Source organism: Rhipicephalus sanguineus, chromosome 6 (assembly GCF_013339695.2).
Source record: "Rhipicephalus sanguineus isolate Rsan-2018 chromosome 6, BIME_Rsan_1.4, whole genome shotgun sequence".
Lineage (NCBI taxonomy): Eukaryota > Metazoa > Arthropoda > Arachnida > Ixodida > Ixodidae > Rhipicephalus > Rhipicephalus sanguineus.
This window is the reverse complement of record NC_051181.1, coordinates 32,205,259-32,228,774: the sequence shown is the minus strand read 5'-3', so window position 1 is coordinate 32,228,774 and position 23,516 is coordinate 32,205,259. Positions and strand designations below refer to the sequence as shown.

The window sequence follows — 23,516 nt, the reverse complement described above, 5'->3', positions numbered from 1 at the left end:
TACACCTCACACAAATGTCCAATCTCAAGCGCCAGAAACTCACGAGCAAATCTGGCGTTGGCTCCATCGGTGCTCGCATGCACTTTTTGCCGCTCGTATTCGGTTCGACCAACTCCGGGTTGACTGCGCATGGTTCGTTTCCTCGCCGCTTCCCGCTCATTCTCGTGCCAAGCATAGTCCGAATGTGCCCGCCATCGCAGTTTCGCTGCTGCTTCATTGGCCATGAAGACTGGGCCGGTTCGTCGTCAACGGCTACGTTCTCAATCAGCGACACATTAAAACTCACGATAAGCAGCCTCTCTTTCTGGTGTATGGACCTTCCTCAGGCGGCCCAGAACTGCCACGGTATGAAGAGGCGTGGCTCCTTTATAGAGATTCCGAAGACACGCACATGTGCAGTAACCCTATTTATGACGTATTTTATGACGTACATGGTTGCTAAGCGACACCAATTCTAAACTAGGTGCGGTCTCTACACAGCTGCTGTGCAGCGCATGTATGGCTCGGCATGACGTTACCCCAGCTGTCGTGGTATCAGGCGCGACGGCTGCGTCATTGGCTTGGCGGCGGCGGCGTGGCTTCAGTGCATGCGCGGCTTGGCGTGACATCATGGCAGTGAGGCCTGGCAAGGCCAGGTGGTGTGCAGCTGTCGTGGTTGCTATGGCAACGGCACAGCGAGGTTTTCTCCAGATGACAGCTGCTTTCATGATTTGACTAACAGCTTCGCTGTTAAAATAACTTGCCGCTGGTCAGGGCTGCACAGACAACTGTCAGCTGGCAACGAAGAAAGCGCTCCACACTCGCTGTCAAGGCTACGAGTGGCGCTCACTAACATTCCCAGCATTACAGGCCAATAAAGTGGACGGGGGAACTGCTACCACTGTAGCTCAAATGGCAGACCATCAGACTTGTCACCAGAAGGTTGTCGGTTCGACCTCGACCAGCAGCAAACTTGCTTTTTCGTCCACTTTAATTACTTTCCGTATTACCATATTTACTCGCGTAATGAACCCACCTTTTTTTTTCAGAAATGTCGGCGCGAGTTTGGGAGGAGGTCTCATTACGCAGAAGAAAAAAACTGCGGGAGTTATAAGAGCTGAAATTTCGCATGACGGTGTTAAAAAGCTTGCTGCCCAACCGCTGTTGGCCTTGAAGTCAGTGGCAGGGGTGCCTTGATTTATGACTGTGGGCCGCGCATGGGTTTAAGTCATTTTGTGGGACACTGCACATCCCTCCCTACGGAGCCTCTTAACATATTCGAGAACTTGTCTCTCGACAAGAGGAAACTTTCCTTGATTTGGCTCTCGAAATGCGCGATGATCCTTTTTCGTAGCCCAAAGCTCTTCCTCTTGTTTTCTCTAGTTACGTACGCACACCGGATCGATGCTGAAGTGTCGTCCAGCCGCACTATCTCCATGCTGCAGCGCATGTTCGACCACCTTGAGTTTAAAACCGGCCGTGTAGCTAGCCTACCGAACCACTGCACCCTACGCAGCAGGTGTCCAACGAAGTTCACCACGATCGAGAAACCAGACAACATAGAAGCAGCGACAGCGCTATAAACATGGCCTCCGATATTGTGCGCCGACAGGTTTCTCTCGAGCCTCTCGAGAAACCTGGCAGCACGCAATTTCGGAGGACACGCTTTAAGCAAGGAGGTTTCTTCTGCATTCGACAGATGGCGCTCCGCTGCAAAAAGGCGCGACTTTTAAATTTTGACTCGCGTCGTTCGCGCTGACACTGCTGGCAAATGTTTAGCATGGTTGTTAAACTATGTCGCGACTCTTACTGCGTCATTGTTTTGAGATATAATGCCGTGATTTAACGTTGTTTCGATCGTCAGCGGCACTGGCAATCACACCGAAATAGAATGAACAGATACGCACATTAAATTTTTTTTCGAGGACCACAGTGGGGGGTGGGTTCATTATGCGAGTGGGTTTATTACGTGACTAAATATGGTATATACATTGAAACCTCATTATAACAAGGCCATATTTGACACGAAAATAACTTTGCTATATTCGAAAATACCTTATAAGCATACATTTGAACCACTGTAGCTATTACCAAGGCTATTCTTCATTTACTTCGTTATAACCGATAATTCGTTATATCCGTGTTCATTATATCAAGGTTTGAGCGTATGTCATAATTACTATACTACAGTTAAAAGCTACAAATAGCTACAAATAACCTACCCTAAGCTATTCTTGGCTTCCTTAGGCTGTGTCTAACCAGAGTCTCCTATATATTCAGCAGGGCCGTACCCAGGAATTTTTTTCGGGGGGGGTTTGCGTGTAGAACGGCTGCCATTTTTTAAGATTTATACTGGCTTATTTTTGTGAATAAATCAAGTACATCGCTTACTTGTAATAATTCGATGGTACTTTTCAATTATTTGTACCCAAATAAAGAAATTGGTATGTCAACCTCAAATTCTGGTTAAAGCAAGAAATAAGTTTGGACAATAGCACCACCAAAGCCGGGGACACCGCGACCAACGGCTCCTGATGAAGTAACACAATGTAACCACGGTACAAAAACGGTATGTATGTGTTACAAGCTGCCACTCTAGCGTCGCCAGCGCGAAGTCGGCGACGGGAATGGCAGCAGGTTAGGTCGTTCCGTACGTAAGCAGAGACAGTGAAGAGATCAGAGACGTGTGTGGGGAAAAACAAAACTCTAGTGATATTGCAGCACGAGGAATCTAGTACAACACTTAATACCAACTAACAAAATACATATAAAATCAATAAATCAGCTTACAAGAGAGAAGTATTACAAACTACACAAAACTAACCAACAATAAAACTACAGATGAGAAAGTCCGAAGGTATAAACAGGTGAAGGGATACCTGTGATGACCGGCAGCGTTGAGTCCACGACGATCGGATGCAAGAAGTCAGAGATAGTTCTGGCACAACTGCGATGTCGGCGGTGTTGCAGCGCTGGTGTTTCCGGTAGGCTAGTGCTTGAAGCCGATCTCGGGCAGGTTGAACTTACTCGAGATTCAAGTACCGATGCCTACGTTACAGACGTTAATTTCGCGTCACAACTAGACGAATGGCTAAGTTTAGGTGGCCAGCCGATACGGAGCCACAACCACTTAAGGGATACTTCTTGATCTCCTTCTACACCATGTTGGTCAGCAACTAGACTGCTTAGCAAGGCGAAATCCTGCGCTTAAATCGACCTCCGTGTCCCCTCATTCTCGTCCTCGGGGAAAAGAGACCTCTACATGGGTCCAATCATGCACGTTTCATTGTTAGAAACTCCACCCTAAAAATATATTGACCGCGTCCCTTTTTAATTAGGAGAGGGTCCTCAACTGAGCGAGAGTGACAACCTGTTGGGGTTCTCTCATACGGCTTGTCCACAAGCAGTTTTGCCCGTGGGAATGGTCAGTTTCCTTGGTTTCAGCCGGTGCGTCTTGCAGTCTACAGCTGGTTCGGGGTGCATCGCGGCCTTTGACGACCCTGCCGACGCCGCCGTAGGTACAAAGGATCAAACATCGGCGACTAACGTTTGAAGAAGAACACCCCATTCAGTACTTCCCTGCACTAAAGACCAGTCTTTTCATGAGCGAACGGTTCCACCGGTCAGCGGGGGAGTGCGGCGCCCGTTAATTTGCCGTTACGCCGGGTCGCAAAAATGGCAGTCCGTGACAGTATGTATGCAAGCAAACAAACAAGTCGCCCGACATTCCGATCTTCTTGTTATCGTTCGCACATTCTGCTTGCTGGATAGTTTCCTCGTAATTGCGAAAGAATAGAAGGGTTGAAGCTTGGGCTAGCTGGGTTTAGCTTTTAATCGACTCTTGAAACATAGAGGGAAGTTTAACGAGGAAGTTTTTCCTTCTCGGCAACTTGCAAAATTCTGTGAGGACTTGTTCTGGGGTCACTTGAAGTTCTCGATGGATGCTGAGCAGTGCTAGTCCGGTCAATCTGTCGTTGTTCATATGATTTCGAAGGTAGCTCTTCAGCCTTCTCAGTGTGGAAAAAGTCCGTTCCGGGGTCGACGTCGACACGGGTAAAGTCGCCAGGATAGAAAGTAGGCTGTGGATGTTCGGAAAAAAGTCGCGGTTGCACATCTCTAAGGCCTGTAAAGCACAAGCTGGGCGATTCTTTTCTTCGATCTGGCAGCATTTGTTCACCCACAGTGTGAACTCTGCTTCGATGACATTAGCGGAAGGAATGTCGCCAAGGTAAAACTGCACTGCATCATCAATATCAGAAAGGCTAGCCGATGCGCAGAATTTCGGCAGCAGCATGTTAAGGCCAACCACGACCTTCTTATGGGCATCGAACCGGTCTCTTAATTGATTTTCGAAGTCAGCCAGCAAAGGCAAATACACATTCCTCCGGTAGTACTCTTCGGGAGTAGCAGAAGGTACGTTGCTTCTTTGCATCTGCCTTCCAGTGATGCGTGGTAGGGCCATCTCAACATTTGTGATCTTCAGCAAAGAGAGCGACTTCAGAAAAATCTTATTAAATTCCGTTTCCGCACTAGCCCTTTTTGTGGAAAGAAAGTCTATAACATTCTTTACGTGATCGCACGCTTGAGCCAAGTCACAGTCAATTTTTTGAAGAAACTTGCAAAGTGGCAGTGTCAAAGAGAAGAGGTCGCTACAGATCTGAAGCGAAACGACAAACTCGGGCTTCGTAATGGCATTGAGCAGTTGAGAAGCTTTTGATGAAGTATCAGATGACGCGGCCTCTTCTTCCAAATATTCGAGGAATTGTACAATAGGCACGTACAGTTCAAGGAAACGCTGAAGTGCATCGTGACTCTCTACCCACCTTGTTTGTCAAAAGGAGAGAACTGATTTTCTTTTTTCTTGTGTTAAATCTTCTACTTTGTCTCGCAGTTGGTTCGTCCTCTGTGGCGAAGCTCTCACAAACGTACAGGTTGAGGATACAGTTCCCAAACAGTTGCGGATGCTGGGGAGTTTGCATGCGTGAAGCAGAGCAAGGTTCAACGAGTGGGCGCTACAATGCACGTACAACGCTTTGGGCGCTGTTTGACGAATGAAGGCTTGAACACCGTTAAGGTGGCCGCTCATTGATGCCGCGCCGTCGTATCCTTGCCCGCAAAGTAGGTTCAGGTCAAAGCCATGACCTCTAAGGCTGTTCAGGATTGTGCTCGCCAGCGCCTTGCCAGTGAGATCGTACACGGGAACGAAATCTACAAAATCTTCTTTAAGTATGGGCACTCCCGACGTGTCGTGTCCAACGTACCTTACACATAGGGAAATGTGGGCGGTGCGAGATATATCAGTGGCCTCGTCAGCTAGAACTGAAAAACACGAACCTGAGTTGACGTTTTCAACTATCTTTCTTTGTATGATTTTACCACAGAGGGTGATCAACTCATTTTGAATTTTTGGGCTCGTGTACAGCGCATTCGCCGGAGATGTTTCCATGTGAGCTCTCAAGGCGGCATCTCCACATTTTGCTCTCATCCTAAGCAGTGCGCGGAAATTTCCATCATTTTTCAATGGCAGCACTTCAGACATATTTATCGGACCAGAGTCGTCTGTGCCGCGAAGCGGTACTTCTTGCCTGCCACAGAAAAGGATTGTTTCTATTATTGGCAGCAAGTTCTTGCGGTTTTCTTCCGCCTGCTTTTTAAGACCGTGGTCAAGTTGTGTTAAGATGTCATGCTGTGAGCGGGACCGGACTGCTAAAAAGTTCTCCGATAGCGTTGTTGACATGGCGTGATAACTGCTGGATGCGTGGCTCTTAAAGGCGTCCATGGCTTTCTTGTAATTGGTGAACTCCTTAGTTACAAAACAGCCCAAGCGCTGGTGCTCCCCTTTTCCTGCACACTCGCTTGCGAAGACTACGCAATATTTGCATAATGCTCCTTGAAGCTTCTCTGAATAAACAAGCCATGGGTAACGATCTACCCAGTGAGGTTGGAACTTCAGATTCCTTTTCCCTGTGGCTGGATAATCATAGTTAGCCGGAGGGGTCCACGGATTGAGCAGCAGCTTCTCCGTCGTCTCTGGATCATTTACATTATTGCTTTTCGAGACAAACAGTCCCAAGTCCAAAATATTCGCACTCGTCGCACAGAGGGGAGGCGAACCAGAATGTGTAGGTGCCATGCCACTCACCTTCCTTGGGCATTGCCCAGTGGTAAAGGCGTCACTTTGCCCAGCGTTGACTGTAGAACAAAGGTCACTTGGAGTTGCACTGCGGCCACCATCATTTTCCGGCGGCGCATGGGTGTCCTGCTTGTGTTCGTTCTCAGGTGATTCACATAAACCGGTGCATTCTCCTGAGTCGCTACAGAAGTTCCGACGCGCTTGGCTTTCCACCAGTGCTGAGGAGGGCGAAGTTTTATCCTTCGAAGGAGGCGGTTCTTCTCCGTCCGCTTCATCGGTTCGAACTTTCTTGAAGTAAGACGCAAGACTCCTTTGCTTCGTTGTTGCAGAGTGTCTTTCATTTTGCTGCCGCAATCCTGTGCACGCACACAGAAGTGACCAGTGGCTCCAAAAAGACGTTTGCGACTGCTTCGACTGCCTGGCGTGAACGGCGGGCGATGTTTTCTTCCTCTCTTATCCACTTTACAGTGGCTAGAATGTAGAAGTGTGATGAACGCGCCGGCTCCCGCGTGGCGCATGTGTTTTCTGAACGCCGCTACAGCTGGTGTGCATGCAGGACCATTATTGTACTCCCGCTGCAGCAAACTGGATTAACGCTACTTAAAGACCTTTTCACAGAAGACTCCATGGGCACTCCATACTCCCCTTAATATACGTGAACCCCCCAAGAATGCACTGCCGAGACATTTGCACTCCCGTGGTACAGTCCAGAAAGCAGGTGTTGCTCCGTTCCTGTGAAAAAGTCACCTTTTCACAGACGGCTCCCTGGGCGCCTGCATAATTCTCTCTGGGCTGCGCTAATTAAATAGCCGTGACCCCCCAAAAATGCACTTTGTAGGCTGTGACGTCAGCCTCTGTACTCCCGCGCGCAGCCCAGCTTGGCGGCGTTTTTTCTCTCCTGTGAAAGTTGACCGCTGGTGCCGGATTGTGTGCCGGCTGTATCCTCGCTTTGTGTGCTTTGTAGGGAGGTGCATATACCTTGTGTGTACAGAAGAGGTAGATTTCCTTGCGTGCGGTTAAGGTTGTTCGAAGTTGCTCGGATATGCCAGTCTTTCAGTAGATGTCATCTTCGATGATTCGTTTCGGTGGCGAAGACTACAGTTTGAGAAAAGTTTACCCTGCAGCCTGCGTCCTCGGAATGCGCCGCTGAGTTTTTCCGCTTAGGGGTTTCGTTCCCTGGCAAATTTGCGCACGTCGTGTTGGTGTTGCCGTTGCTGTCGAACTGTTTACTTTCACAGAAGGAGACGCGCTTTTCGTAGAAACCCAAAGCCGACACGTGCGGTCCGCACAGACGGATAACTTCTCCAGCGGCAATGCACAAGGAAAGCATCTGGAATCAATAAAGGAGCTGCTACGGGGTGAAAGACGAAAAAGAAAAGACTCGAAGGAACGCGAGGGCGAAGTGCAAAGCTGTACAAATAGGGCAGGTGCGCGTGCGGGGGAGGGAGCGCTGAGGTGTTCTGGTAGGTTTGAAGAAAGGAAGAAGAGGGAAGCAATGCCAGGAAAGTTGCAGTGTAACTTTGGCAGCTGGGGGTCGCTGTGAAGGCGTGTAAATATTTTAGTATCACCCGAAAAGTTAAAGCATCAAAAAAATTTCGGGGGGGGGTCAGAACCCCCTCAACCCCCCCCCCTAGTTACGGGCCTGATATTCAGTGCCTGCCAGATGAGTGTGCAAAAAGGTTGTCTATGGTGGTGCCACTTACCAATGTTGAAGTTACTGTCTACTACTGAGAAAATTTCTTTTTGATTGTGGTGAAAACGAGAAGATTGTTTGTCACATCTGGTGGTAACGATCATGCTTTTGTCGAATGAACACTGAATGATATTTTTAATTTGGCTCTGAAAGTTGTGACAGAATGACCGCCAGCGTCACCTAAGAGCGATGTGGTTCAACCTATTGGTGTGAGTAAGAAACTCTCACAGGTAGACTTATTTTGTTGAAAACAAATATTGAAAACAAAACAAAATTGTATTTCATGCACTTTTGGCAGCTTTCCTTTACAGCAGAGAGTAATTTATTTTTTTTTCAAGCGTTCAAAGAGGCACCTGGTGGCGCTGCCGGCGACGCATTCGCCTGCCTGCCTACAGCGGAGAAACCCAAGCCACGTGAGCACAACATCCGGCGCCGCTCATAAGAAAAAGAGAAAAAACAACAACAACAACAACAAAAAAAACAGTCTTCGGCGAAGAGCAGCACGACTGAATTCAGGAAATTTTTGAACCATGCCTGTGAGTCCAACCCATAGATAAGCAAAAAATGCAAAGCCCACTCATGAAATATATTTTGCCCTTAGAGCTCACTCGGACTCAGACTCACCAAAATTTTACTCAGCCGGACTCACACTTACTGAAATTTTTCTCAGCAGGACTCACTCAGAGTCTGAGTGACTCGACTCATGAGTCCGTTAGCGTATAATTGGATTTTTTGACCATGGTGTCAATGCTCTTTAACACCAATATCTCGCATATTTGGTGCTCTACTTGGCGCCATTTGATCTCGAACCTTCAAATGTGAGTTATCAGTGGTTGCGATCCAGTAAGGACATTTTTATTGAAAGTGGTGACTCACACAAGATATTTTTATCAAGAACTTCCTGTGAAACAGATTGTGGGGGGAGGTCAACCTGCACCCGTAACCCCTTCTACGTAACTCATGCCTCTGATTAATAAACATTCAGTTGGCGTATAGGCTTCCCAAGCAATGCTTAGTGGCGCTGCTGCTCTTGACAGGCAGCGCCATCTCTGGCATAAAAACAGAAACTGGGTGCAGGTAACGCCCACTTTCCCTTCTCTCCAACGCGCTGCCGCTCACTTCCGTGCACGTGCAGAGCTCTCGCGGTGCACTTGCGGTGCCTCATAATGTACCGCTTGCAGTGCGGCTTCAAAAGGATCTTCAAGCTTGACTGGCACTTCCGAAAAGCGAACTTGATAAAATGAGAAAGGCTCGTCAATCGTGTTAACGGTGAAGAGCAGACGATCGACGACAACGACGACCGACTCAAAGCGAAATGCATTTCCCAAGTCGCGATTACACCGTGTAGGACGTATACCTCGAGGTAAGTCTCATTCTGTCATGTTAAATATGAATAATGGTCCACATGCACTCTGAAATGAAGCCGTGCACACTATCGATGTTCTGCGGTGTGGACTACGAATCATACGATTGTTGTTTTGATATGGCATGCTTACAGTAGCAGCCGTGTACTTTGGTGAACAAACGTTTGCGGCGTGCGAAAAAAAGAAATGACACCGCCATGGCACTGTTTCCTGAGAAGGTTAGAGTCCAGTCCTCCGTGCTGCTGGAGAATCACCCGCCGATTAAGACGCGAGGCAGCTAGCTGAGCTTTAACTGTTGTGAAGCAAGATGAACTGCTCGCCTCGTTTTTTCGGCTCTCGCGTCATGCTTGCAGTCTCTTTTTATGATATCGACTTGACAGGCGTATAAAACCTGCTGCGTGAACGCGGCTAGAAAATCGCACAAAGTCAGAAGGTGGTTACTTCAAGGTTGCAATTGCAAAGCATGTATTAAGGGGAGACGTGGCACTTTAAAACTTCTTTTTTAATTCTCGATTAATTGTGATGGAACTTGCAGAGTTTAAAAATGTTTGTGTGCTGATTTCAAATATGCAATTGCTTTTTTCCTATGATAAGTAGTTTTCAGGATATCACAAACACCTACTTCTTTGTTTAAGGCCTAATTAGCTAATTAACCACAACCTGCACACCAATGTACAATCCACAGAATACATTGAGAATGTTTGTAGTGTGTCGTAAAGTATAAATCATTGCTTTAGGACATTTCCAAGCAGAGTTGTGGGCTGTTGCAACCAATTTAGAAAACGCCCCAATTAATACTAAAAACAAAGCCTTGATTTAGAACATTTTCTTAAGAAAGTACTATAACAAAATTTGCCTTACGACACATCGCATCTATTTATCTTGGAAGCGAAAAAGAAATTATAATGATAAGACAGACAGAACAAAAGATATTGCTCCTCCATTACAGGAAGAGCATGAAAAATTGTTTGCCGTTTGCCCTCAATTTAAAGGGCAGGATGCACGGTTTTGCTCTTTTAAAGTAAGATGTGGATAGAAGACAACTGTACGCAGCAATGAAAATTTGTAACTAGGTGCGCAATGATGTTAGGAACGTGCAGAGATGGCCAGCGAAAACTAGATTTTTTGGTTGATTTTCATTCCCTAAGTGCCACGTCCCCCCTTAAGTGCCAGTTATATTTAGTGGCTTAAATATATATCACCCTAATAAAGTGATAAAAACAAAGCAAACCTGCAGAACAATGCCAAAGCTTGCTGAAAATGCACGGAAGTCCGTTCCGGCGTGATAAAGCAGCCTTCCCGACACGTGAATTGTAGGCGCAGAACTTCTGACAATGTGGCAAGTTCAGTTTAATTCAACCAACCGCACAACGCTAACGGTATAACGCGAGTGTGAACGTTCAACAACGACGGGTAGGTCTCACGAACACGGGGAATCAAAACACAAAGTTGCTTCACCTACAACCGTAACTGGGCTTTAACAATACAAGACAGCGAGTAATCACTAATGTAGTCGCTGCGTGCATGCGCCGCGTTACTTACCGATTCGGGTAGTCGAAACGAACGAAAGCGATGAACTCAGACGGCCAAAATAGAAGGCGGGACAGCGGTGTCAGCTATCCACGCTTGCCGCCTTTATTTCTCGTGCGACACACCCGGGAACCAATACAGTTTTACACGTGAATCGCGTGCCTTGGTGTTGTCTGCACTGTTGTGGCAGCCCACGACACAGCAATACTTCCGACCTCGTGTCCACTTCCATGGGGTTGCTTCTGCCATCACGGAAATGCACAGCTTCACACAGCAAGCTTCTCGGTTCAACGCGCCCACCCAGTTACCCGCACCGACAGAAGACCGCGTGCGCACGTGCACTACCGCTACCGTGAAAGGGGCTGAGTCGACCGCGCATGCACCCGGTAGCTCCAGAGCTTTCCCAAGAGCCACAGCGCGGCGCTGTCATCACGCTGCAAACTTGTGCTTGGGTTCCCTATGAACTCTAGTGCTTTGAAGTATGTGTGAGTCGGCGGGAGCATAAACGTGAGCCGACGAAAGGCTGATAGTAATGCTGAAGTTGTGTAGATAGAACAATAGGTTGTCAAAGAAGTATGGAGCTCACTCAGACTGACTCAAGAAATATATTTTGTGCTTAGGGCTCATGCAGACTCAGACTCATGAAAATTTCCCTCTACCGGACTCACTAAACTTTTTCTCAACTGGACACACTCGGACTCAATCTCACCAAAATATTACTCACCTGGACTCTCTCAGACTCGCGGCTCGATCTGAGTCTGAGTGAATCGACTCATGAGTGAGTTTGCCGATCTATGGTCCAACCTAATTTACTAACGTTACTGAGTCCTAATGCGTGAAGTGCATCCCAGTACTATTCACCGAGGTTCTACACTGGAGAAGATTTTGCCACCCCGTTCCGCTTCCCCAAGGTGTCCGTGCTAGATGTCATATCGCATATGTGACACAGAACACCTAAACATAACAAAGACAGCAGGGATTCCGATTTTCTCTTCTTCTGTGAAGCACGTCTCATGTCACGTTTGTCATGAGTGCCACCACTACAGTTCATTTCACAACGCTGGCACACCAGTGTTGCTGGAATGGACCAAGTTTTCTGCTCAACTGCAGTGGTTTTTCAGGATGACTAAATGAAGCTGGAGAGAGTGTGGTAATAATATACTTTATCTGACAGTTTGTGTGCTTTTAAACGACCACCACGGTATTTGCTTCAATATTAAACAAAAACTTGATGAAGCCTGCAAAAACTGCACATGGTTGCAGTTTTCGACTTTCACTGGCACTACAATCGTCATCGTGTCCACTGACCAGTGTATTGGGCATCCCCACAACAATGGAAGAAGACCGAATGCAGATTGAAAAATTGTTTTAAAAATTTCTACTCACTTTCTAGAGAAACTGCTGCAAGGTTGCACACTTCAGATGGTACGCTTTCTATTGCGATACAAAAGAGAAAAGCGATGAAGGACGGTACAGTCCCTTTTAGAGTTTGCATGCTGAGAGAAGTGGCACATTCTGATCGACGAAAAAAAGAAAATGTTACATCCCGATTCCAAACATCACGATCACCCATACTTTGTTAAATTTTGGTGCTTAATAGAGAAGTGTGACGAGTGCATAGTTGAAGTTCGCAAACTTTCAAAAAGTGCACCTTAGACCCGTACATAAGTGGGACGCCATCAAAAGTTTCGACAACGACCACTTTATATTGCTTCGGTTTATTTATAATACAGAAACGTAAACACGGTCTCAAAAGTTTCGGCAACAACCACTTTATACTGCTTTAGTATATTTATAATACAGAAACGTAAACGCGGTCTCAATAATTTTTAGGCTTCTTTTGTCCCCATAGGGGCATCAAATATGTAAAAAGTGCACTTGGGACAACCCTATGTAAGTGGCACCACCACCATAGTTCCGATGATGCCTGCTTTTCACGGGATCGCCGGTAATCCGGCAGGCACTTAATATATGAGCAATGGTCTAACATAGAAATGAGCCCTTGATCCCTTCCCTTTCTTTAGCAATGATCAATGAGGCATGAAACTACTAAATCAATGCTGCCAAAAGAACAAGCTCATCTCCTTTTCATGGTAGATACAAGAGCTCTGCTTTTTCACAATAAGTGGTACAGTAATCACGGATTGAAACGCAAAGATTTAGAGCTAAGTAATGCACATACTTTCATTCCCAGCGTCTACAGTTCCTGTCATATTGGCGCAATTTTGACCCAAGCACCTACACCAGAGCCAACATTACCTTCAGCAGCCAGATTTGCCACAACATGGCTCGGTTATCATGAGCAATTGCTCATAGTAGTTGTTATACCAAAAAAATCAAGGCAGCTTCGCAGTAGGGGTGCCAAGCCTGAAGGAAGTGCAGAGCTGGGCAGCCTTCTTTGTTCCTCCTTGCTTTTCTTTTTCTTTCCCCCTCTCTTTCTTTTTCTCTTTTTCCATTTTTTTCTCTATTTCTATTTTTCTTCCTGTTTTTCCCTTTCTCTTTCTATTTGTTGCTTGCTTACTCTTTTTTTCTTTTTTTATACATGGGTTTGCCTGTGTTATGCCAAGTGATGACAGCATACGACAGCCCGGGCCCCTGAAGTGCTCTGCGCTTATCATCATCAAGGCACTCGAAGAACAAGAGGAAGATGATTTCTCCTTGGCGTGCGCTCAAATATGCTACAGATGGCTATGCCATTTGTGGTTTTGGCTGTGTTATGCCAAGCTACAACAATGTACAAGGACAGCATATGATAGCTCGGGTCCCTAAAGTGCTCCGGAAAAAAAAAAAGAAAAAAAGAAAACAATGTCTCATTTCAATCCCTGAGTACCGTACATCATGGTCACCAACAGTAACCGTTGCTAGTGCTCGTGTCTCCTGCTTCTGTTTTGTACTGCAGCCAAAGTAATCTGTACAGCAGACTCTCGATAACCAGAAATCTCTTAAACAGAACTACCGCTAACCTCGAATATGATTGGTTTCATACTTGAATTCTGCACCTATGTTCACCTGTCAGTAAACGGAAGTCCTGTTAAACAGAACATATTTTCCTGGTTCCTTCAGGTTCTAATGAGAGTCTACTGCACTTCTTCCTCACTATGTGAAGCAAACTGCCACACTTGGTACTCACCTTCAGTGTCAGCGTTGCGAACACAGGCCATCTTAGCCGGTGTGCCAGTCTGTGGTGAGAGATCTGAAGACGGGCTGCGCTTTGAGACTGCCACAGGATTCGGGCTGGTGCTGGCTGGCACTGCTGTGGGCCCATCCATTGAAGACTGCTCCATTGCTGCAACGACAACGTCCTCACTACCAGAACTTATGCACACCGTGGGAAAGAATTTAGGAAATATGTTTTTATCCATTTATCCCATAACGTGGTGAATCGCTAATACGGCACACCTTTGACTACTTGTAGAATAATTTGATTAATCTTCTGGTAAACTGATTGTTTTGAACTTCCAATTATTCCGAGTTTTTGGCAGTCCCCAAAAAGCTTGAATTATAGGTTGCCAACCTGACTGATACACGTCTTTTATGATCATATACGGTCGAACCCACTTGTAACGACACCAGTTTTAACAATACAGCGGTTATAACAATGAAAAGCTCCTGCACCTTCAACATTTGTATGTTGACGGTGCAGGAGCTACTACGCACCACCCTTCAAAATGTGAATGGAAAACCCTCGCGCCAGCCAGTGAGAAGCACGTGGCATGACACTTGTGGTGGTCTCACCCCAGCGCTTCTCAAGGCTGCCGCAGCAACCTGTGTGCAGCACGTCGCCTACGAAGGTCACTGATGGGGCGCTTGCTGTATTGTATGCACGTGTTTGCCGTAAAAGCATTTGTTATGGCAATGGCAAGTTGCTTTCGTCCATGAAGGCAATGCGTCTGTGCGGTGCACTTAACGGTCTTGCAAAAAGAGGCAGCATGAACAGTGGCATGGCTCGTTTGTGTTATCGCCTATTAAATGCGTGCAGTATGTATACAACTGCACTAGGCCACATGCACTACCGAGTAGTTCGCTGAAGATGCTTATCCCAAGTGTTGCGAGCGATTAAGCTTTACTGGCACGTTTTCAGCCTGCCGCTATCACGCCTCTGCACATTTTCGGTGTTTATCCGTAAAGACATCGCCGCACTGCGCCCTGACAGTGGCCCCTTCAGATCTTTGATTAGCTTCACCCCATTACACTTCGGCACTGCAGCAAAGCTACCTATCGAACTTTACTACGGTTGCAAATGATCGACTCGCGAAAGCGCTGGTTTGAACCTACAGACATGGCACAGCTGGGGGCTTCAATTAATGCCGTTTTGGACCTGCAGTTTGCGCAGAAAGTCAGAAAAATCAGACGCCGAAGAGTTTCAGCATCCAATATTTCGGACGTTCTCATACATTGACGTCTGTGGGACTTGTGACGGTGCTGCGAAAGCATCCAAATTTTCAAGCAGGTCCGAAAAATTGGCAGTTGACTGTATTTTGCTTTTTGTTTCATGCAACTTGTTTATAACAATTATCAGTTATAACAATGGAATTTTCGTGGTTCTTGAATATTGTTATAAGTGGTTGTACAGTCAATCCCGGATATATCGAACTCGGATATATCAAATTATTGGCTATATCGAACAGTTGAGAAATACAGTCGAACCCGGGTATATCGAACTCGCCAAAAAACGCTTATTAGTTCGATATATGGCATAATTCGATATAGGCCCGCTATAGGATTTGACACAAAGGCACATAACAATAAGGAAAGTACTTTATTAATATGGTGGCTTACTTGCGTGCCCTACTTTGGAACAAAATAGTCCTGGATTTTCTTCTGTGTCAACGACTTCGCTGCCTGCGACAGCATGCACGCCTCCACGTTGTCCAACGAGTCTGAGCAGCTGAGGCAGCAACCTTCCACATTCACGCAATAGCGCCGGACCAACGCAAGTGCACTAATCACTTCGGAGGATGTAGGCAATGGGCCATCGTCAATTTCCTTATTACTGTCGCTTTGGCTCGTGGTCGGCACGACGTCTGCAACGTAGTCCTCATCGTGTAGCTGACCCATGATGGCGACATCATCGTCCGCACTGATGAACTCGTCGAATGTCGATCCGTCAATAGCTCCCGGGAACTCTGCCCGCTCGCTCCAAACTTTGGCGGAAACACCTGCAGTGTCTTCAGTGCTGTCATCGGAATTTGGGGTGTCATCACCAGGCATGCGGAAGCCGGCATGCCTAAAGCAGTTCTGGATCGTCTCCTTCGTGACATCTGCCCACGATCTACTCAACATAGAAAGAGCTCGACCCGGTTTATGATTTCGAGTTTCGCGGCGAACGGCAAATTCTGCCTCTTTGCACAAGCCATGACGACAGCGCGCCAATAAAGTTCACAGAGCACCAACAGGCAACACCACCAGCACGGACCACGCTGAATGAGGACTCGAGGAAAACAGGCAGCAGCAGGCACGCAAGCATAAAGAAAGAAAAAATGGCGCTCACTTCTACCGCCTCCGCACCTCGGAGAAAGCACGACGGCCTCTGATTGGCTGTAAGCGCTGCGAGCGGGCCAGGATCATTTCTTGCAGGGGGGTGATCGCCCGTGCACAGCCGGGTCTAAACCACTTTTTCTAGGGTGGCGCCGGCAGTTTTGCCCGCCACCGCGAGGGAAAGCCAACTTGATGGGGCACTTTTGAGGCACATGGAGTTTGATATATCGGTTGTCGTTGCTATTTTTGTTCGATGTAACAGTAACTTTTGCTATATATTCTCAATGTAAATTTACCGTGTTTAGAAATTGTTCGATATACGGGATAATTTGATATAAACGGGTTCGATATAGTCGGGCTCGACTGTACCCTTGAATTTCCCATGCAAAAGTATGGGGCTGGTGCACACGTATATCAACCCTCGCACAGCGAAACATCCACTATATCGAACGCTACGCAGCGCCGAAGCCCAGAAAGTGCATTTTTCCTAACAAATGTTGATCATTTTTCGGCCTCGTTCTAACCAGTTCCGATACCTCGTCGCGCGCAGGAGACGAAAAGGCAGTGTTATTCCATTGCATTGACCTACCTCGTTGCGCAGCGCCTGTCAGTGCTCTGATCTTTTGATGCGTGATCCGCAGGTTTTAACGCACGGGCATAGTGTTTTTCAAAGAGGCCGATTGCCGGGGGCACCAAAATGAGAATGCGAAGTGACTTGGCAGCCTCGTTGTAATGTTTGCATTCCTTTCCTTGTTTTTCGCGCACGATGGCATGCGGGCCCGAAAAGCATGGCCTTCGAGATGTGCAACCTCGTGACGTATTTTTGGTGTTTTCGGTTTTAAAACGCACATCTCGGAGGCTACGCTTCTTTTCGCATTTCTCACCAATGCAAAGGCTGCTTTCTACAAAGCCACAAGTGCTATCGCTATCGCCATCATGTCGACGGAGGAGAAATGTTTTGTGCAACGTTGTTGTGGCATGTGGACCTGTGTACTTCTTGCTTCCGTCTTGATAAATCGTCATTCAGGAGTCGAACTAAACATTGTCCCGCTCGTAGCAATAAAAATGATGACCGGTGCTTGGAGCGACGTCAAGTAAACCACCGTCGTGCACTGTTTCCTTGCGGGCCTTGGTGCCCGGTGACGACTTTGGGTGCGTCATGACCGCTGACTACGACGTACGGTCGACTTATTAGCGTTTCCGGGCGCCATATAGGACGGGAGCACAGCGAGCGACTTCATCGGTGTAGATAACGATGTAGCCGTTTCTGACTGCATCGATGCTGAGATCAGAGCTGATGTTGCTGGTCCTGCGGAAATGGACCCATGCAGTTTGAAGATGCCAATGCCGCCGCTACCACCGCTAAACCCTTTACCGCGCTACAGAGCTTGCATCAGCGTTTTACGTCGATCACCGTTGTTGTGGCCGAAAGTGCTGAATTTGTTTATTTGGAAAGCTTCAATGATATTGACAATGACTTGATTAACTTCACGGCGCGCAAGAAGCAAGACAAGTTTACGGACTACAGTCGAACCTCTTTATAACGAACTCGAAAGTATCGCGAAAAGTAGTCGTTATATCAGTAGTTCGTTCTATATGGACTCGCCCTTAAAAACGTGCGCTTAGCGGCCAAGCCGTTTTTTTTCTTTGCACTTTTATTAAAGTGCTAACAACCCCTTCGGTGACAAGGTAAGCCTTTTCGCGTCGTGAAGCGACACCCGCTGTGTGCTCACGAGTGAATTAACCGCCTTGTGGCGAAGCAATTGGTACTGCTTAACGGTTGCTCTCTCCAGCGGCTCCTAGTGGGTCGTCCTCTTCTAAACGCCTCTCGCGCTCGGAGCCCGTGCTTTTGCCTGGACTGTCGCCATAGTGCATTGTCGCCGAGTGCTGTCCAATAAACCGCTTAACAAATTGGTGGAGAGTGCTGTGCTCCCATTCAATGCCCATGGAGCTTCGTTCCCGTACTCTGCCATCTACCATGCCTCAAGACGCCGCTCAGCAAACGCAGCCTCCTACACCGACCACATGTCCCGGTGTCCCACGCATCCGCGATCCACCTATCTTCACTGGCGCCGATGGCACCGATGTGGAGGACTGGCTCGCAGTTTACGAGCGCGTGAGCGTACCCAACAAATGGGACGGAGCAGCCAAGTTGAGCAACTTGGTCTTCTACCTCGCGGGAGTAGCAAGCTTGTGGTACAACAACCACGCGTCCGATTTTGCTACTTGGTCGGATTTCAAGACCGCCGTCATCAACGTTTTCGGCCGCCCTGCAGTTCGTAAGCTGCAAGCAGAACAGCGCTTACGCGAACGAGCTCAGCAGGCCGGTGAATCTTTCACCAGTTATATCGAAGACGTCCTGGACTTGTGTAAGAAAGCCAATGGCACCATGTCCGAGTCTGACAAGATTCGCAATATTATGAAGGGCATTGACGACGATGCCTTCACCATGTTGCTCGCTAAAAACCCTTCCACCTTGGCCGAGGTCATAACACTGTGCCAGAGCTACGAGGAGCTCCGCCGGCAACGTTCGATGACCCGTCGCTCTCCATCACGCGACGAAGAGCTTGCTGGCTTGGCGGCCATACCTGACCAGGCCACGCTGCTAGCAGAAATGAAGGCATTCGTGCGCGAGGAAATCACACGCCAGTTCTCTCTCCTGGCCTTCACCCAACCGCCGCACGTTCAACAGTCGTCGACGACCCTTCTTCCTCCCATCCGCCGAGCGATTGAGCAGGAAATCACGGAGGTGATGCCTGAGTACCACCAGCAACCTCCGGCTCCTGCACCACAGAGTTACGCTCAGGTTGTCGCCAGGACGCACCAGGCAATCCCTGCTGCTGCACCGTTGAGTTACGCCGAAGCCGCCGCTAGACCTCCATCCTTCGAAGCGGGCGTCGGACGGCTCCCTTTTCGTACCCGGGGTAATTGTGGCGAAGCAATTGGTACTGCTTAACGGTTGCGCTCTCCAGCGGCTCCTAGTGGGTCGTCCTCTTCTAAACGCCTCTCGCGCTCGGAGCCCGTGCTTTTGCCTGGACTGTCGCCATAGTGCATTGTCGCCGAGTGCTGTCCAATAAACCGCTTAACAGCCTATGCAATGAGCTGACACCGTTTCACCGAAGCGCGGTACCGCGACGTGGAGGTGATCATCCCTGGCTAGTTGCGTGCAGCGCGTCGCCTACTCGGCTCGCGGAGTCACTGCCGGGCCGCTTGCTGTATGCCGTATGCGCGCGCTTGTACGTTCTTCGTGCCTGCTTCACTCCGGACCGTGCACGGATGCAGCGACCAGCCTCTTCGTTCAACACGGCGAAAACAAGCATTTTGCAAGCAACGCGCACTCTACGTCTCCGCGATGCTCTCGCGGCCCTGCACGACGATGCGGCGCACTTGATTTGTCACCTAGTCAAACAGACGACGTTTCTAGGTGCCCGCGCCGCTCAACAACAGCGAGCTACTTTCATTTGTACAAAGCGACGCGCACTTTCGTTTGTACAAAGCGGTTTCGCGCGACGTGCTGGCGGCGAACTTGCGAACGGCAGCATGGTGCGCTCATACCGCCGTCAATCCACAGTGTACGCCACACACGCAGCCGAGCAATATCTACAGATGACTGTGATAAGGTTGTCCGCTACAAGTCATAATGACACGTTCCTCAACGGCCGCCACCTCGCCTTCGCTCTTTTCTGATGCTTATCTGCGAAGGCATTGCCACAATCGCGCGGAAGTCGTAATCACCGATCGACCTGTCTCTGCCGTTACCAATAAGACGGACGACCTTTTGGGGCACATTGTGGCGTCGACGAGTTTAGGACGCAGTGAACCTTTTGCGATCGAAAGTTATCACGGTTATCACTTCTAGCATTTATGCCTTCTTGCGTTCCAAGGCATTGTTTGGTTCATCGCAGGCGGTCGTAGCTGCAGAGAACGGCGTCAGGAAAGGTTACCGTGCGAAAGCTGACTGCAAGGCTTCGTGCTGCCTACTATTTTTTTTTTCATCACTGCCATTCTGCCACTGAAGAAATGCCTGGAAAGTGAGCGACCTCGCTCGCAGCGTCCGAAATCTGCGTGTGGTGCTTGCCGATCTGGGTTATCTTAGTCGCGAGTAAACTGGAGCAGGGCACGCGCGAGCGTGCGCTCCTCTCACGCTTTAGAAGGCATATTTTCTTTTTTTCACTTCGTATGCGCCATATTTTTACCGCGACCATGTCTGAAGTGTTTGTTGTAAAAGTAGGAGGCTTTGAAAAATGTTCGCTATATGTGGGCGCAGCTTAATGGTTAGCATAGGAAAATAGCAAGTGCACCCAAATATGGTCGTTATAACCGATAGATCGTTATATATGGGATCATTATAAGTGGGTTCGACTGTATTTTCATGCGAAATAAAGTGCGCTAACTTGCAAAAGAAGTTGTCGCCTTGTTCTTTAGCATATGTGAGCAAATCGCGCTTTTTACGATTTCCGAAAACTGTGTCAAGGCCTGCAGTGCTTTAATTAAAGCCTTAAATGTGCATATTTTGTATTTCGAATTACAGTCGAACCCGGGTATATCGAACTCGCCAAAAAACGTTTATTAGTTCGATATATGGCATAATTCGATATAGGCCCGCTATAGGATTTTGACACAAGGCACATAACATTAAGAAAAGTACTTTAATAATATGGTGGCTTACTTGCGTGCCCTACTTTGGAACAAAATAGTCCTGGATTTTCTTCTGTGTCAACTAGAGCACTGCACGGGCTCGGGCCTACCCGAAAACCCGGGCCCGGCCCGGCCCGTGGGCCGGGCCGGGCCGGGTAAAGCAGTCCTCACGGCGGGCCCGGGCCGGGCTCGGGCTTGAAGCTCCGGGCTTAGGGCCGGGCCCGGGTTTGAGGTGGCGGGCTAGGGTCGGGCCGGGCTTGGACATTGCTGGGTTCTTAAATGGACACTATAATGAAGCACTGAAGCGGTTTAGACTGATAAAGTGAAGTCTAAGAACTCGAATGTCATTCATTTCACGATCATACGTTTATTATCAGACGAGAAAATCAAGTTCAGAATTCCATTTTTTAAATTTCGCGCCGAAATCTCGGAGCGTGACGCCACGGATTTCAAACTGTATTTGCCGTATTTGGGGACATTGGCTCTATAAAATTTCCTGAAACTTGGTATGTTAAGTCTATGGCCCCATCAGAGGTCAATGTACTTCATTTTTACCGATTAGGAACTACGTAGGCCCCATTAGACGCCGTCAGAATCGAAGATGTCACAATGTCTGCTGCGCGAACTTAAAGGGGCGTCGCCACCCGCATTTACCTTTTTGCGCGTTTTCTGACTTACCAAGAGTCTCTTCCCGGCGAGCGTGGTGATTTAGGAATTGCTGAAGAGTAATTTACTGATAATATAGAAATTGTTTTTCTTTCTAGTGCCCCTTCATGTTTGTTCCACATACGTTGTGCATATATACATATATGTTTAACATTTTCTCTCGAAAAAAAAAGCTTTTTTTTATGTGGGGCAAGCTATTTAGAGAAATGTTATTAGAGAGTTATTCTGTGCTTTAATTGCATTCGTTAAGATTTTATATCCCAAATGTTATTCTGTAATCGCAGTAATACATGTAATAAATATGTACGTGTAACTTATCGCACGACCGATCATAGAGCTCCAAAGCGAGGAAACGTTTTTGAAGTTTCCAGCCCTCCACTAAACGAAAGGACTGCACGGTGACCCGTTACACAGAATTCCTATACAGAGACATTCTTTTTCCGTGGCTTCGTCATGGTCCCCAGTGGTCATGTGACGCGAGATGGACGTGCACAGCCTGCTTGGTGCGCCCAATTTGTTAACATTTGAACTTTCGCCTCTTTCCGCTATATCAGGGGTCTCAAACCCATCTCAGCTAACGGACCGCATTTACCAAAATTTACTCCCGTAAGGGCCAGGACAGGAACGGAGCTTAAAGCGCAGGGGGGGGGGGGGGAGGGGCTAGGTCGCAGCAAATGTCAGCTAACGTTGCCATTTAAAAGAAGAGCTTTCCCATATGTCGTTTCTGAAGGGTATTTGACGGCAGGATTCCAACATATCGCTACCTATCTTCAACATGACTAAAATCAGGACGCCGATTTTGAAATATAGAGTTTTGTTTCACGGTTAGGTATAGTGTGAGAGCTACATGACACTGCCACAACACCGTTGGAATGTGCAGGAATAGTAGCTTCAAACAGCATAAGGCGCTTGACGAAATATCAGGCTTGAAAAAAGACTATCACGAATTCCGTGCCGGGCGATGTCCCTTTACCTTCGAACCACATGCATTCAATGAATAAGCGTCGAGAAGCTTATTCGCGCCTTTATTACCAAACTGTAACGAACACCAAAAATAGATCGAAATCGCTTCGTCCACCTCCTGCCAGTCCTACCGCGTAGTGCAGTGGTCACCTTCTACCAGTACAACATCGTTAGGAAGGCATAAAGCATTATGATATGGAAGAAAAGAAGAGCGCGGTGCAAGCCGTGCATAACATACGCTGCTGCAAACTGCAAGCAGAAGCCCTCAAAAAGGAGTTTTATAGGTGACACTGAAGAGTGTCACGACGTTCGGGAACGATCGAAATGAGATAAGCTGCACAGCTACATTCATTCTGCAGAGGTCCACAAAGACATCCTGAATTTGCTCCATTAGTGGAAGTTAAGAACAACGGCTGCTGACGCTTTCACATTTCGCAAGGCAGATGTGCACCCCTGCCGCTAGCGCATGCAGTGCGAGAAACTTTAGCGTGGCAGGATATATAATACAATAGTGTATGGCGTGCTTAAAGCCGGAATATCTAGATAATTTGAATTTTCCCACAATAACGCGTGAAGAAATAAAACTATAAAGTATGCCACAAAAGACTTATGGACTGTATGTAGTAGCCGTGGTGACATATGAAATATATATGATATATGAAAAGAATGCTACCAGAAATACATTTTTCGTCCTTTCGGCTGCCTATACGTATTTCTAAAAGTACACGTGGTGCACACAGTTCGTTATAATTTTTACCTAGGTTAGTGTACATACAGCAAGGTAATAAACTTGGCTTTCTTCGTCCATCTTGCTTTGGCAAGGTACTATCATGCTGAAGACGTGTTACATATCCAGAAGGGCGCATGATTGGCTTTGTCGTTAGAGCATGTTTTAAGTTTCAGTAAAGAGCGCAATGAGAGCGTTCTGTTCTCTGTCTCCTCTGTTTTTATTGGACTTCCTATCGAAACTGAACTCATGCTGCAAATCACTTTCCTTGCTTCAATATCTGCTACAAAGCGCTCTTGACGATCCCCATTGCATTTGCAAAAAAAAAAAAAGAAAGAAAGTTAT

The 23,516-nt window shown here is 47.5% G+C and overlaps 1 protein-coding gene across 1 annotated transcript in view; it reads right to left on the bottom strand.

The window, feature by feature from the left end:
* The window catches only part of LOC119395678 (polycomb protein SCMH1), a 79,294-nt gene that overhangs the window by 7,602 nt on the left and 48,176 nt on the right, over window positions 1-23,516 (bottom strand). The window contains exons 12-13 of the mRNA XM_037662672.2: window positions 13,830-13,985; window positions 12,086-12,133 (exon numbers count right to left, since the gene is read on the bottom strand). Coding sequence (XP_037518600.1) covers window positions 12,086-12,133; window positions 13,830-13,985 — 204 coding nt within the window. The remainder of the gene's footprint in view (window positions 1-12,085; window positions 12,134-13,829; window positions 13,986-23,516) is intronic.